We start from the raw sequence: 14888 nt of genomic DNA, 5'->3' as shown, positions 1-14888 counted from the left end.
TGCTTCTTACATCCACTGGTTCATGTTCATATTGGTGAAGAATAAGACAATTAATACACATTTGCTGTTTAGTAGCCATCAGTCCCAGAGGAAATGTATCTGTTGGTTCCTTCCTTCCAGTTGAATCGATCCAAACCAACACTGCTTTCTGTAAACAGTGTTTGGGCAAGTCATTGTTTTGGTCTGGGTTAAAATTTACTGATGGGCCAGGATTTAGTTGAATATCCCCACTTAGTAGCAGCAAAAAACAATATATTGGAATATATTTAATTATAAGTGTTATTTCTTTTGCTCCCTCTTTTGAATAAAGAACTGAAATAACAAAGCTCAAAAAGCTTTGAATAACAAAGAATAAAAACATTTAAAAATCATTCATTAGGGATTGTGTCTCCACAAATTAAATATAGTAATACCAACAACTGTTGAATTCCCAGGCTCCATGAGGGAAGCAGCATATAAATCATACAGAATGATGGTTTTTGAAAGACATATATATATATATATATATATATATATATATATATATATATATATATATATATATATATATAATCCATTTGTCTCAATTAAGAGGTAGTTAAGTTGTTACCGCAAAGCGGTAATGTGAAGTGATATTACCCAGCATCAGCGTTGCTATGCAACCTTTAAAGCAACTATGTAGGTAAATGTAGTTCCTGCACTTTCCAAAAATAAATCTTGCAATGTTTTCGACTACATTATATACCTTACAGTGTTTATCGGAATTAGTATAAGTGCACGTGTTCCAGATCATCATGTTTTTGCCACCGTAATTAGGATTTTGTTTTGGGGTAAAAAAAAAGCTTCCGCTTCTTCATGACATATCTGTTGATCACTGGGAATCAGAATGTTTGCATTCGTGAGGAACCTGGATGACAGCTGCACGGCAGTTGTTTCAACTAGCGAAATTAAGGACTTTAACTATGACATTTTGAACAAACTCAGGTCTATTGGGTAGCTACTGTATGATGGAAGCAAGACAAGACAAAGGTATGTAACTTAAGCAGTAGCTGTTTTATCGTAACTCATTCACTGCACAATATAAACAAATGAGTGATATATAGTTTTGTTTCTTATTTTGTTCCTGTAATTTATCTGTGCACGTCTGTAAATTACAAAATTACAGTACATTTTACAAGCAAATGTCATTGTCCAATAAATATTTTAAACAAACTTTTAAACAAATATATATAAATGTGTGTGTGTGTGTCTATATATATATATATATATATATATATATATATATATATATATATATATATATATATATATATATATATATGTATATAAAGCCATGTAAATGATAGGAATATCCAGAATGTTTTTCTTTATTAAAAAGTGAATTGCAATTCTCTAGAAAATTGTCTTGGTCTCTATTTAACTATGAATATGCACTAAGAAATGTGATCTGTAACAAATGGGTTTTGTTGTTGTCTTGCTGGGATTATACTAGCATCATAGACAACATATGCTGACCAGCACACCAGCATCCCAGGCTGCTCGGCCAGCACACCAGCATCCCAGGCTGCTCGGCCAGCACACCAGCATCCCAGGCTGGTCGGCCATCACACCAGCAACCAGCACCAAATGCTGGAACAGCATACCAGCATCCCAAGCTGGTCGGAAAGCACACCAGCAACCCAGGCTGGTTGGCCAGCACACCAGCAACCTGCACCTAATGCTGGACCAGCATACCACCATCTCAAGCTGGTCCCAGCTTGCAAAACATACCTTATGCTGGACCAGCAATGCTTTTTTTTTTAGAAGGGCACTGGTTAAGGGAAATGACCAAGAGCAAATTAATTAAAAAAAAAAGGGGGAGAACAAAGTAATAGTTGAGCAGTAGGGTAAACAGCAGAATCGTAGGGGCTTGTGGGTAACTTTGACCGTGTGATGATCAGAGGGGATTGTGGGTAGTTCAGCTGTAGAGTAAATTGTGGAATTTCCAGCATTTGAGGCAGAAAGTCATCTGCTGTCTTTAATCTCTTCATATTCACAGATATCAAGAGGAACCTAAGAGCAAAGAGGAACAGAAACAAATTTATGGGATTTTTTTTCTTCCATAAGATAAGTTTTGGTACTGAACACACACAATGATTTATCAATTACCACTTGGTTTCCTGGGTCTCGGCCAGAAGTAGTAGAGGCTGAATCTGCTGAAAGAAGCAGTAAAGTGGTCAGTAAATCGACAGCATCACTGTCATTGCTCCTCCAGCTGAGCATGAAAAAATCCTGTTTTTGACTAATTCACTGAGGTAAACAGAAAACACACTGCACTCAGATGTACACTGTGTCTTCTAAAATCAGACAAGACGAAATAATTTAGTTAGCAGATTATTAGATTCAGGAACGTCAGGAACTGCCGAAGTTTTAGTCAGTCGTGGCGGAGCAGACACTTATTCGGGGCACCACTCATTTAAAACACACACACACACACACACACACACACACACACACACACACACACACACACACACACACACACACACACACACACACACACCCACACACACCCACACACACCCACACACACACACATATACATCTAGGGGTCATTTAAAGCCTCCAATCTCCATGGAAAATAAACAGCAACCCAAACTCTGGACTAAATAAGTTGGAGTACTGAGGTAGCATTGCTAATAACCATGATCCAGTCACACAAAAATAATGTGTTGAAAATATTTACTGCATTGTGTATGTGGTGTGTTTGTGTGTCTGTGTGTACTATATCTTGCAAATATTGTCTCTTTTGTAGAGCCACAAAGTCGGTTATGGTTCCAATCAGAAGCAGCCGCAGAATTACACACACAGTGATAACAGTAGAAGCTGGAAATCCTGGAAGAGAAACAAACACACAGTCAATTTATCAGATGGGATCAGAAAAATCAAGTATTTATAGTTCATTTATGTGCATCTAAGCAAAATCACCTGCTAGAGGAGAAGCTGGAGTAGTCCAGGATTTTTTTATCAGAGTTTTTATCTGTGAGACGAAGTGGGGATGATGATGATGATGATGATGTTGATGATGATGATAATGATGATGATGATGATGATGAAGGGCAGTTTTGAGGTTGAAACTGGGATACATGGATCTAATTCAGTTAGAGAATGAATGACATTAAGTGAGTGAATCTAGTGTATGACTGACAGTACAGAGGCAACACAACAGACACATTATACGCTTTGAATGTTTGGAACTTCAAAAATACTGACTGCTGTTAGCTGACAAAATCAGCAGTTACAGGTTGATGTGAGCAATTGCTCTGTTGCTTTTAATACATCTAACAGGAAATGTAATGAAGAAAAAACATACACTTGCACAGGAAGAATGATTTAAGCCTAATAAAAATCTGCTCATCACAGTCTAAAAACAGAAGTTTGAAGGTTAACAATAATATCAATTAGGTCACTTGAGTTCATTGTGATAAAAAGCTTGTTTCTAAAAAAAATCTTCTATATTTGTAATATATTTGAACTTTATTCAGAACTTTTTTTATTCAGAACTGCTAATAATATCACCACAGATTAGTCTTAGTTAGGATGTGTACTGCATCAGTGCTTCAAAACAAAGCATCTGTTATATCAGAAAAGTTACATAGTGTGTCTACACGTCTCTACAAACTCACCAGTGACTGTCAGGTTGATCTGTGTGAAATAAACCTTGTATCCATGATCAGATGTCCAGGCTTTTTCAGCTCCACACCAGTATTTAGAGTCCTGCTTAGTTACATCTCTAACACTCACAGTGAAGATTTGTTTTTCTCTGTCATCATATAGGGCCATTTTCTGAATCATTAAATATTTTTATTATCTTTAACAGAGTCTTTTTAAAAACAAGCAAAATTTTGCATCCTCCCCCTGCAGAGAAACTCGGGGTCACTCCTGAGGGATTTGGGGTATTTACAGCTGACAGTTAAACGTCCTCCTTTATGGACAGTCTTACTGATGGACTTTTCATAGGACAGATCTGCAAACCAATCAGATCAGTTTACATGTGTATTTGTGTCCTAGCTCCTATTAACAACACATACACAGTTCTACAGTATATTTGCATAGAAATATGACCACATGTTTCTTCTGCTTAAAACACATAATTAATGCTCATCACCTTCTGTTACCTTCAGTGTCACCACAGTGTAGACCGCCAGTTTATCAGACACAACAACTCCGCACGCGTATGTTCCTGTGTCCTCTATATTAAGCTCTGTGATAAACACACTGAAGAATCCTGCACCTCTGTTGTCATGAATTGAGAATCTGCCATCATGTGACCATTCACTGTTCAGTTTTGTTTGTTTTTGATTAAAACACCACTGATGTGTTCCGATCTTACAGAATGATTTTGATTTGTCTTTATATTCATCCTCATATCTGCATTTGATGTTAATTCTTGCCCCTGCATATGCAGTCACGTCTCTAGAGACCAAGGACCCTGTTAGGAGCAAGTTCAAAATCAAATCATGGTCAACTCAATTAATGACTAACTACTGTATGTGTATGATGATCAATTAAGTCATATATGCAGTCCTTTTGCTCTGATGATCAATTAAAGGTTATTTGTTATTAGTTTTCAAACAAAGAGGACAAGATTTATATATATTTTAAAAAGCATTGCGGGAATTTAAATTTAAAATTTACAGAAATAGTTTATCAGCATTGTACAAAGGAAAAATGGACAAATAATTATTCTTGGGACTGAGAATTCTCTTTAAATGACAATTTTATGTATAGAAAGTAAATAGAGAAAATTAAGTAAAGTTACTTTGTATTTTCCACAACTCTTAATGACACTAGATCTTTGTAAAGATAAACAGAAGGCAGTGGTGGGAGACTCACCTTCCTTTACCTTCAGTTCCACCGGTGTGTAAATGTCTTTCACTAAAGTTTTATCAACTCCACACTGATACGTCCCAGTGTCCTGTACAGTGAGCTCTCTGATCATCACCCAGAACTCTGATGATTTGGTGTCATCAAACAGTGAGAATCTTCCTGAATTTACCCACTGTTTTTATCTCCTGTCTTTATTTGTTCAGAACAGCCTGGCCATGAACCCTTATAATAAGGGATGTGGTAGCTTAGTGTTTAAGGTGTTTAACTACTGATCGGAAGGTCCTTGGCTCAAATCCCAGGTTCACCAAGTTGTCCCTGATCAAGGCCATTAACCATCAATTGCTCAGGTGTATAAACTGAAATAAAAATGTAAGTCACTCTGTATAAGAGTGTCTGCTAAATGTAATATACCATGACCCTAAAACACTGTTCAAAGGTGTATTTTTTGCAGTGTGTAAACTATCTTATGAAGTGTGTTTGAAACACACATGTTTGAGTGTTTAATATTCTTATAGCATTCTTCATGTGTGCATCTTTCTCTGTGTGAGTTATTTCTCCTCTTAGTTCTACAGTATTAACTTTAATGATGATATATATTAATCTATGTCAGTGTGTTCTGCTTTACTGCATGAAATCCTCTACTGCCCTACTGCCCTCTAGAGCACAAGTAGTGTAACACAGGAGGAAAATTTAAGTTTAAACTAGGGCTGGTAAGCGATTAAAAATTTTAATCTAATTAATTACATGATGTGGCGATTAATGAATCTAATTTAATTGCCCATAAATATTAGTTGAGAATTTCCCCCAAAATGTCAATTAAAATGATCGAACCAATATAACAAAAAGCAGTTTTTTTATTTAACACAAGCCTATCACTTAGGCTTCAATGGCAGTAACATTTCAAAAAGCATCCATTAACCCCTTGTCTTCCACAATATTAACAGGCCTACAGTCCATTGCAATCCATTTAGATATTGCATTTGTTAGTGTTTCTGAGGACGACTTACTTAATTTGCGGTGATTCAGTCAGCGTGGTTTGGCATAGCTTGCCTGCAGCATCTGGGGTTGTGCTAACTGCAGAGCTCGCAATATGTTTTGAGTTCATGTGGTATTTCATGCTAGAACTACTTCGATGGTATGCAAATTCCTTATTGCAGAGAACGTAAAGGACTTTGGTTTTATCAGTGGCTCCATTGGAAAGAGTTTTCCGGTTTCCTCCCCCGGTCCAAAGACATGCATAGTAGGTTGATTGGCATCTCTGGAAAATTGTCTGTAGTGTGTGAGTGCATGAGTGAATGAGTGTGTGTGTGCGCGCCCTGCAATGGGTTGGCACTCCATCCAGGGTGTATCCTGCCTTGATGCCCGATGACGCCTGAGATAGGCACGGCCTCCCTGTGACCCCGAGGTAGTTCGGATAAGCGGTAGAAAATGAGTGAATGAGTGAGAGAATGCGTGAGTGAATGAGTGCTCTTTGCAGTGAAAAGTGAAATGAGACCATGGTGCTACATAAAACAAAGACCAAGCTAAGGACTTATGTAATTTAGTCCTAGCCGATGCAGCAGGTCGTGTAAATGTAAATGTAACACTAACATGTCACATGACACTGGAATAATCGGGCCCAATTTGGACATTTTCACTTAGGGGTGTACTAACTTTTGTGACCAGCGGTTTAGACATTAATGGCGGTGTCTTGAGTTTTTGGGGACAGCAAAATTACACTGTTATACAAGCTGTACACTCACTACTTTATATTGTAGCACAGTCATTTCTTCACAGTGTTATCACATGAAAAGTTATAATGAAATATTATAGAATACTGAATATAAACTGTGATGGTAGAGCATGCACTGCTGCCTTTCAGATGTTAGGCTCAAAGGTTTCACCACACCAGAGAGATGTTAGAGGCTTGCAAATAGAAGAGACAAAGTGCTGCTCCTCGTCACAAACACTCACTCACTCACTCTCACTCATTTTCTACCGCTTATCCGAACTACCTCGGGTCACGGGGAGCCTGTGCCTATCCCAGGCGTCATCGGGCATCAAGGCAGGATACACCCTGGATGGAGTGCCAAGCCATCGCAGGGCACACACACTCGTCACAAACAAAGCTTACAAATTCCTGCCAAAGTGGCAGGGCCCATACACAGTTGTATCATGTTAATCTGTTAAATGGGTGAACCTTCTGCTGCGTTGTCTGCATTTGCTGTTGCCCACAACATGTACATCCTGATTTCTGCAAAGCTGCTTCGTGACTACACCAAAAAATACAGAGTCAGAAATATTTTACTGTGTAGCCTCCAGGCAGAAACCTCAGAACTTAACAGTGCCTAATTACTACATTGATCATTTTACAAAGCAACATTTTAACAACAGTGTTGTTTGTCTGATAATTTACACAGAGACAGTCAGTGGTCAACATGAAGATATTTTATTAACAGAGCTCGTGTCCGACATAGGACGCTTCACATATGAACCATGGCACACGTGTGTTCTTGGTACATATGCCCCCAGGGGGTGGGAAGACGTTCTTAAAGAGCCCAACACATGTTTAAGGTGCAGCACATTAGAACATACAAATCACATTGTATTTCTGAACAGATCACAATGATCTACAAACAGTGTAAAATAAAAAACATTTTTAGCAACAGTGTGCTATTATGAAAGAGAACAACACCAAATACTACCAAAGCAGTGTGCTAGGCTTTACAGAATTTGTAATTTCTGGCTATAGAACATGAAAAAGACAGGAAGGCTAATTGGCCATCAGTAACCAAGAAACTGTATCATTGGAGTTGGTGGTGTTAGTGTGGAAACTCACTGCTGTGTAATTCAGATCTTCAGCAGATTTCTCAGATGACTCCTGAGCAGCACTGCCTGGGGTATCAGAGAGATCTGTGGGTAACTTAGCTGTGGAGTAGACGTCCTGATCAGGAGGGATTGTGGGTAATAAACTTTGTAATCACAGGTGCTTGTGAGTAACAGTGTATTGGAATGAACGGTTTGAGAAGGCTCAGAGGGGATTGTGGGTAATTGAGCAGAAGCATAGACTGTGAAAATCACAGTCATTTTATTTTTCCTGTCATATTTTTATTCCTGACCATTTTAAATACAAATCTGTTCAAAACTCTTACTGAGAAAATCATATATGTATATGTATATATACACACATCCGAGGCATAAGATGAATCATATGAAACCTGTTAAATATTTGATCATATTTTAGTGTACCTGTCAGGGTGGGCCAGAAAGGAGGACTCAAATACAGGATGCGATGTAAATAATAAAAGTCTTTAATTAGCTTGATAAAATAATTAGGCAAGGCAGGCAAATGCACAGAGTGAAAAACAGTCCAATAATCTGGTACACAGGCTGGCAGGGTTTTTTCAGGCAAAAACAGAAATCAGAAACAAAGAGAGTCAAACCAGGCAGGGCAGAAAAGGAACAAGGTAGGCTGAAATCACAGTGCACAGGACAAACTGAGAAGAGTTGCTGACAGTACCCCTCCCTCCATGGGGTGTCTCATGACATCCCTCATGGCTGGTTAGGATGGTCACGATGGAACTGGGTGATGTTGTGTGCTGGAACTCAGGAGCTCTCCACTGGACCATAACCCTCCCAATCAATCAGATACTGTAATCCCCTACCGCAAACATTGTAGGAGCCAGCGAATAGTGTAAGCAGGGCTCCCATCAATGAACCGGGTGAGTTGAAGGGTTCTGGTGGAAGGAACCAGCGAGCAGGCTTGAACTGGTTTGAGTTTGGAGACATGGAATCTATGGTAAATACGTAGGACTCTGGGGAACTTGAGTCAGACTGTCACTGGATTGAGCACCTTGGAGATGGGAAAAGGCCCAACAAAGCGTGGGGTAAGTTTCCTGCAGGCCACCTTAAGCAACAGGTCTCTGATGGATAGCCAGACCCTCTGACTGACACGATACGGGGGAACCGGACAGCGCTTGTTATTGGACCACCAGGCGTAGCTCCTAGAAGCACTGAGTTGGACCACATAAGCTTTTTTCCAGACATGTCAGCATCGCTGGAACAGGGCAAGGGCTGAGGGAACCGAAGCCTCCATTTTCCGAGGCCAGGCTGATGTTGACCCCAGGAGCTGTCAAAAGTCTCTCCAGAAGTTAGAGCTGAACTGAGGACCATTATCAGATACAATGTTTTGTGGGAGGCCTTGCAAGTGAAAGACATACTCGAGCATGAGCAGGGTTGTGTCCTGCACAGAATCGTCATGGGCTCATTGGGCAAGTCGAGACAAACAGGGCAGTTAAACTGATCTTCAAGAAAGAATTTGGGAAATGCAATAAACACAATAAAGTTATGACTCTTTAAGCAAACCAAGCCGATTGACACACTATGAGGATGGGTGTGCTGGGTCGGAGAGAGGCACTGTCACCTTTCAGTAACATGGTACTAATTCCATGCTTTAACTGTCTCTCAACTGTTTATGATGGGAATTCTCCAAAAATTCACTTGACAGTAGCCTACAGCAGAAGTAAACTGTGATAGCCTCTCTTAACAGTTCAACCACATTTCTCTAACACATTTCTCGAATAACAGCCATTTTAATTTTAACAGATAGCCACAGTCAAGTCATCTTAAATTAATAAAAAACAATGGTTGTCCATGGATAGTTATCAAAATTTCTTGTTTGTTAAACAGCCAGAAGAAAGTGTCAATAAAAAAGATAGAAAAGGGATAAGCTTTCATCCTCACTGGATAAGGGAAATGACCAAAAAAACAAAGGGAACAATACAGTATTAGATAAAGTTGTATGTAGTTCAAGCAACACATACTTGGAGTAATAATGATAAGAAACTAGCCAGATGAAGTAACATGACTAAGTGAATCGTAGTCACACAAGACCTCTGTCTTCTTAAAGATAATCTTTGCAGTTGCATCATTAGAGCTGGTGGATTTGGCATGAAAACTCACTGATGTGTAATTCAGACCTTCATCAGATTCTGCAGCCGAGAGACTTGTAGGTAACTGAGCTATCAGATCAGAGCGGATTGTGGGCAGTTGAGCAGTAGGGTAAACAGCAGAATCTTGTGGGCTTGTGGGTAACTTTGAATTTGCATAAACCGTGTGATGATCAGAGGGGACTGTGGGTAGTTCAGCTGTAGAGTAAATTGTGGAAATTCCAGCATCTGAGGCAGAAAGTCGTCTGCTGTCTTTAATCTCTTCATATACACAGATATCAAGAGGAACCTGAGAGCAAAGAGAAACAGAAACAAATTTATGGTTTTTTTTCCTTCCAAAAAAAAAAAGTTTTGGTACTGAACACACACAATGATGTATCAATTACCACTTGGTTTCCTGGGTCTTGGCCAGAAGTAGTAGAGGCTGAATCTGCTGAAAGAAGCAGTAAAGTGGTCAGTAAATCGACAGCATCACTGTCATTGCTCCTTCAGCTGAGCATGAAAAAATCCTGTTTTTGTTCACTGAGGTAAATAGAAAACACACACTGCACTCAGATGTACATTGTGTCTTTTAAAATCAGAATACTTTAGTTAGTAGGTTATTAGATTCAGGAACGTCAGGAACTGCTGAAGTTTTAGTCAGTCGTGGTGGAGCAGACACTTATTCAGGGCACCACTCATTCAAAACACACACACACACAAACACACACACACCCACACACACACACACACACACACACACACACACACACACACACCTAGGGGTCATTTAGGGTGCTTTCACACCTGCCTTGTTTAGTTCGGTTGAATCGTACCAGAGTTCGATTGCTCATTTGGTGCGGTTCGTTCGGGCAGGTGAGAATGCAGCAATCGAACTCTGGTGCGCACCAAAAGCGGACCAAACAAGCGTACCGAGACCTCCTTGAAGAGGTGGTCTCGGTACGCTTTCAAACGAACTCTGTAGCAGTTCGTTTATGGTGAGAACACGATCCGAGATCGAATAGACCTAACTTCAAAAAGTATTGCGCATTTTGGACTAAACCAGCTGCCGTAGTGGGTCGTTGGCAATATTTACGGAAGATGAGCATGTCACAGTTTCGCAAAAGTAATGCTCGCCGCCTCCTGAAGTGTCTTGCGATGCGTCTTTGCCGTTTGCAGTGCATTAAAATGATATTTAAGACTTTGCATAGAATGCTGTGTACAAGCGATGTAGTAGATTACAACCACGAACATAATCGCAGCCCGCAGTCTTCTCTCCATGGTGAACAGTATGCTGTATTTTCCTGTATTTTACTCTTTTTGTTTACTTCCGGAGTTTCGTTGAAATTTCCCGCACGTTTATTCTGACCAATCGAGAAGCAGTTTAGGAAATACGCTCAAAGACATATGACCAATGAGTGATGTGGATGTTATCACATGACTGCATTTTGGTTTATTTCAACTGGTGCGGAACAGAACGATCAGTGTGGTGTGAAAAGGAACCAAAACTGCTAAAAAGATACAATGTATCATTTTTTGCTTTTGGTCCGGACCAAATGAACCGAACTATAGATGTGAAAGCACCCTTAATGCCTCCAATCTCCATGGAAAATAATTCACACAAACAGCAACCCAAATTCTGGACTAAATACGTTGGAGTACTGAGGTTGCATTGCTAATAATCATGACCCAGTCACACAAAATTAATTTGTTAAAAAATATTTCTTTCATTGTGTATGTGGTGTGTCTGTGTGTCTATGTGTACTGTACTTTGCAACTTTTGTCTCTTTTGTAGAGCCACGAAGACGGTTATGGTTCCAATCAGAAGCAGCAGAATTGCAGACACAGTGATCACAGTGGAAGCTGGAAATCCTGGAAGAAAAACAAACAGACAGTCAAATTATCAAATGGGATGAGATTCATCAAGTATTGATAGTTAGACTGTGTGCATCTGAGCAGAATCACCTGCTGGAGGAGAAGCTGGAGTAGTCCAGGATTTGTTTTTATCTGTGAGACGAAGAAGTGGGGATGATGATGATGTTGATGATGATGATAATAATAATGATGATGATGACGAAGATGAAGGGCATGTTGGTTTTAAGGTTGAAACTGGGACATATGGATCTAATTCAGTTAGATAATAAATTAGTGTTAGTTGACAAAATCAGCAATTACAGGATGATGTGAGAAATTGCTCTGTTGCTATAAATATATTTTAGTCACAAAAAGTGTAGTGAAGCAAAAACACACACATGCACAGGAAGAACTGATTTAAGCCTAATAAAAATCTGCTTATCACATCTGTTAGTCTGAAAAAGAGAATTTTGAAGGTTAACTGATAATATCATGTAGGTTACTGCAGTTCATTGTGGTAAAAAGCTTGTTTCTAAAAATAAAACTGCTATATTTGTACTATATTTGAATTTTCTATTCAGAACTGCTAATAATATCACAGATTAGTCTTAGTTAGGATGAGTACTGAGCCTGTGCTTTAAAACAAAGCATCTGTTATATCAAAAAAGTTAACACAGTGTGTCTACACATCTCTACAAACTCACCAGTGACTGTCAGGTTGATCCGTGTGAAATAAACCTTGTATCCATGATCAGATGTCCAGGCTTTTTCAGCTCCACACCAGTATTCAGAGTCCTGCTTAGTTACAGATCTAATACTCACATTGAAGATTTGTTTGTCTCTGTCATCAAACAGGGCCATTTTCTCAGTAATTAAATATTTTTTATTATCTTTAACAGAGTCCTTATAAAAACAAGCAAAATCTTGCGTCTTCCCCTTGCAGAGAAACTTGGGGTCACTTTTGAGGGATTGTGGGTATTTACATATGAAAGTTAAATCTCCTCCTACATGAACACTCTTACTGATGGACTTTTCATAGAACAGATCTGCAAACCAAAGTCAAAGTCAAAAGTCAATGTTATATGTGTATTTGTGTCCTAGCTCCTATTAAAAACACATACACATTTCTACAGTATATTTGTATAGAAATATGACCACATGTTTCTTCTGCTTAAAACACATAATTAATGCTCCTCACCTTCTGTTACGTTCAATCTCTCTACAGTGTAGACCGCCAGTTTATCAGACACAACAACACCACACGCGTATGTTCCTGTGTCCTCTATATTAAGCTCTGTGATAAACACACTGAAGAATCCTGCACTTCTGTTGTCATGAATTGAGAATCTGCCATCATGTGACCATTCACTGTTCAGTTTTGTTTGTTTTTGATTAAAACACCACTGATGTGTTCCGATCTTACAGAATGATTTTGATTTGTCTTTATATTCATCCTCATATCTGCATTTGATGTTAATTCTTCCCCCTGCATATGCAGTCACGTCTCTAGAGACCAAGGACCCTGTTAGGAGCAAGTTCAAAATCAAATCATGGTCAACTCAATTAATCACTAACTACTGTATGTGTATGAAGATCAATTAAGTCATATATGCAGTCCTTTTCCTCTGATGGTCAATTACAGGTTATATATTATTAGTTTTCAAACAAAGCAGACAAGATTTATATATATATATATAAGCATTTTGGGAATTTAAATTTAAAATAGACAGAAATCGTTTATCAGCCTTGTACAAAGACAAAATGAACAAATAATTATTCTTGTGACTGAGAATTCTCAAATGACACTTTAAGTATAGAAAGTAAAAATAGAAAACAAAGTTACAGTTACTTTGTATTTTCCACAACTCTTAATGACACTAGATCTTTGTAAAGATAAACAGAAGGCAGTGGTGGGAGACTCACCTTCCTTTACCTTCAGTTCCACCGGTGTGTAAATGTCTATCCCTGAAGTTATATCAACTACACACTGATACGTCCCAGTGTCCTGTACAGTGAGCTCTCTGATCATCACCCAGAACTCTGATGATTTGGTGTCATCAAACAGTGAGAATCTTCCTGAATTTACCCACTGGTTTTTATCTCCTGTCTTTATTTGGTCAAGACAGCCTGGCATTGAACCCTTACAGAAATATTTTTGTTTATCTTTGTATGCTGTAGCATACTTGCACTTGATAAGGATTCCTCCTCCTGAATATCCTGTTACTTCCTTTGAGGCTCCTCCATCTAACAAAACACCAAAAACCCATCGGAGCAAAACCTTCCTTCATGTAACACTGCTGATGATAGTGAGGATTATGTTGAAGTGCATTTCTTTACCTGAGATCAGACAGAAGGTGAAGATGAGGAGGATCTTCATCCTGAGTTCACTCTCACAGATCTCTATACCAACTCTACTTCAGAAAGATATTAAAGCTCCTGTTGTGTTACGCACTGTTACTCTCTCTTTCAGCTATGTGAATGTGTCGTGTCTTCATCTGTGTCTTACCCATAAAGTGATGCTGCACCCACTTCCCCTTCTATCTGTGCGAGAAAGAGCTGAACAGGAAGTGTATCTGAAATATGTGTGAACTTCATAAACACAATACAAATGCTTTCAAATTTCAAACACAAAAATAAGCCTCTGGTCAGTAACAGTGTGTAATCAGTCATATGAAGATGTTCGAGTGTTTAAGATTAGCATTCTGTATGTGTGCATCTTCCTTTGTGTGAGTTATTTTTCCACTCTCCAGTGCACTACATTTCTCTATTATTAACTTTAATGATAATATTTATTAACCCATTTCATTGTACTGCTGTACTGCCAGAAAGCCTCTACTGCCCCTAGAGCACAGGGAGTGTAACACAGGATGAAAAATGCAGTTTAAAACAAGGCTGCCAACGCGTGAGAGTCACTCAATTGACCCAAATCTCACGCTCTCACGCCACAACCCCATATTCTCACGCCACACCCCCATATTCTCACGCCACACCCCCATATTCTCACGTCACACCCCCGTATTCTCAAACCACACCCCCATATTCTCACGTCACACCCCCGTATTCTCACGCCACACCCCCATATTCTCACGTCACACCCCCGTATTCTCACGTCACACCCCCGTATTCTCACGCCACACCCCATATTGTCACGCTCACCCCCGTATTCTCACGCCATACCCCCATATTCTCACGCAGACTCGTGCAGCAGTGAGGAAAAAAAATCGCGCCGCACGATCTCGCAAAGCAACGCGCAGAAAGACCAGACAGACAGTGTAGTGA

At 39.3% G+C, this 14888-nt stretch overlaps 1 protein-coding gene across 6 annotated transcripts; it reads right to left on the bottom strand.

The window, feature by feature from the left end:
• Nucleotides 1-1884: 1884 nt before the first annotated feature.
• Nucleotides 1885-14588, bottom strand: LOC113640763. 6 transcript variants are annotated; one of them, XM_047813184.1, is made up of 8 exons: nt 13947-14588; nt 13533-13853; nt 12808-13131; nt 12314-12655; nt 11721-11879; nt 11526-11627; nt 10163-10209; nt 1885-2031 (listed from the first exon to the last, which is right to left on the bottom strand). In XM_047813184.1, exons 1-8 carry the CDS (start codon nt 13984-13986, stop codon nt 1984-1986), a joined length of 1383 nt encoding a protein of 460 aa, XP_047669140.1. In that variant the 5' UTR covers nt 13987-14588; the 3' UTR covers nt 1885-1983. The 6 variants fall into 6 exon arrangements, with proteins under 6 accessions (XP_047669140.1, XP_047669141.1, XP_047669139.1 ...); XM_047813185.1 differs by having other exon boundaries at nt 10163-10206; nt 13947-14586; XM_047813183.1 differs by lacking the exon at nt 1885-2031 and adding an exon at nt 7295-10065 and having other exon boundaries at nt 11721-11762; nt 13947-14582.
• Nucleotides 14589-14888: the final 300 nt, after the last annotated feature.

The sequence above is a fragment of the Tachysurus fulvidraco genome, chromosome 5 (assembly GCF_022655615.1).
Source record: "Tachysurus fulvidraco isolate hzauxx_2018 chromosome 5, HZAU_PFXX_2.0, whole genome shotgun sequence".
Classification (NCBI taxonomy): Eukaryota; Metazoa; Chordata; class Actinopteri; order Siluriformes; family Bagridae; genus Tachysurus; species Tachysurus fulvidraco.
This window is presented reverse-complemented; position numbering and strand designations above follow the sequence as displayed.

Excerpts from the sequence above, each read along its gene's own strand:
- LOC113640763 (XM_047813181.1), bottom strand. The coding sequence starts at position 13,986 with ATGAAGATCCTCCTCATCTTCACCTTCTGTCTGATCTCAG. Across the intron at positions 13,854-13,946 it reads CACCTTCTGTCTGATCTCAG|ATGGAGGAGCCTCAAAGGAA; the intron begins GTAAAGAAATGC and ends GTGTTTTGTTAG. Across the intron at positions 10,210-11,525 it reads AAAGAGACAAAAGTTGCAAA|CAGATTCAGCCTCTACTACT; the intron begins GTACAGTACACA and ends TGCTTCTTTCAG.